This window comes from Epinephelus moara, chromosome 20, assembly GCF_006386435.1.
Source record: "Epinephelus moara isolate mb chromosome 20, YSFRI_EMoa_1.0, whole genome shotgun sequence".
Taxonomy (NCBI): Eukaryota; Metazoa; Chordata; class Actinopteri; order Perciformes; family Serranidae; genus Epinephelus; species Epinephelus moara.
The window spans coordinates 9,564,142-9,564,892 of NC_065525.1; the positions used below are offsets into that span (position 1 = coordinate 9,564,142).

Genomic DNA, 751 nt, shown 5'->3' on the forward strand with positions numbered 1-751 from the left:
AATAACGAAGTGTTATGGGGAGACACGCTGCTTTTCAACTCTGAGACCAGCTGTGAGATGGTGACGCTGCTTCAGACCTCCGGCTCCTGATTGGTGAGGGCTCCTACGGAGCTCAGCACCGCCTGAAGGAGCGACCCACCGCCCAAGACTCCGCTGCTTATTGGCTGAAAATCCTTTCAAAAGCTCCGCCAAAATTCAGGCTGGGCCGCCCTCTGCTGCTCTGCTGAAGCCTCTTTTCTGGTTGGTCTGGCAGGAACCGTCCCGCGTTCCGTGGATATATAGAGGAGGGTTTCCGCTGCTGAGGGAACACTTCTCTTTGTTCCGACTTTAGAGAGCATCTGAAAAATGAGTGGCCGCGGAAAAACCGGTGGCAAAGCCAGAGCCAAGGCAAAGACCCGCTCCTCCCGTGCTGGGCTCCAGTTCCCAGTCGGCCGTGTCCACAGGCTGCTGCGCAAAGGAAACTATGCACAGCGTGCCGGTGCCGGCGCCCCCGTCTACCTGGCGGCTGTGCTGGAGTACCTGACTGCTGAGATCCTGGAGTTGGCTGGAAACGCTGCCCGCGACAACAAGAAGACCCGTATCATCGAAACGCTGCCCGCGACAACAAGAAGACCCGTATCATCCCACGTCACCTGCAGCTGGCTGTCCGCAACGACGAGGAGCTCAACAAGCTGCTGGGCGGAGTGACCATCGCTCAGGGCGGCGTGCTGCCCAACATCCAGGCTGTTCTGCTGCCCAAGAAGACCGAGAA

The 751-nt window shown here is 58.7% G+C and overlaps 1 protein-coding gene across 3 annotated transcripts in view; it reads left to right on the forward strand.

Annotated features, from left to right (window-relative positions):
• The first annotated feature begins 265 nt into the window (after positions 1-265).
• The window catches only part of LOC126408236 (histone H2A-like), a 6,110-nt gene continuing 5,624 nt past the window's right edge, over positions 266-751 (forward strand). Inside the window, exons 1-2 of one of the 3 annotated variants that reach the window (XM_050073693.1) lie at positions 266-547; positions 586-745. In XM_050073693.1, the coding sequence (XP_049929650.1) occupies positions 346-547; positions 586-745 (362 nt within the window). In that variant the 5' untranslated portion in view covers positions 266-345. Of the gene's footprint in view, positions 548-585 lie in introns of all 3 variants that reach the window. The other 2 variants (XM_050073694.1, XM_050073695.1) reach the window with 2 other exon arrangements.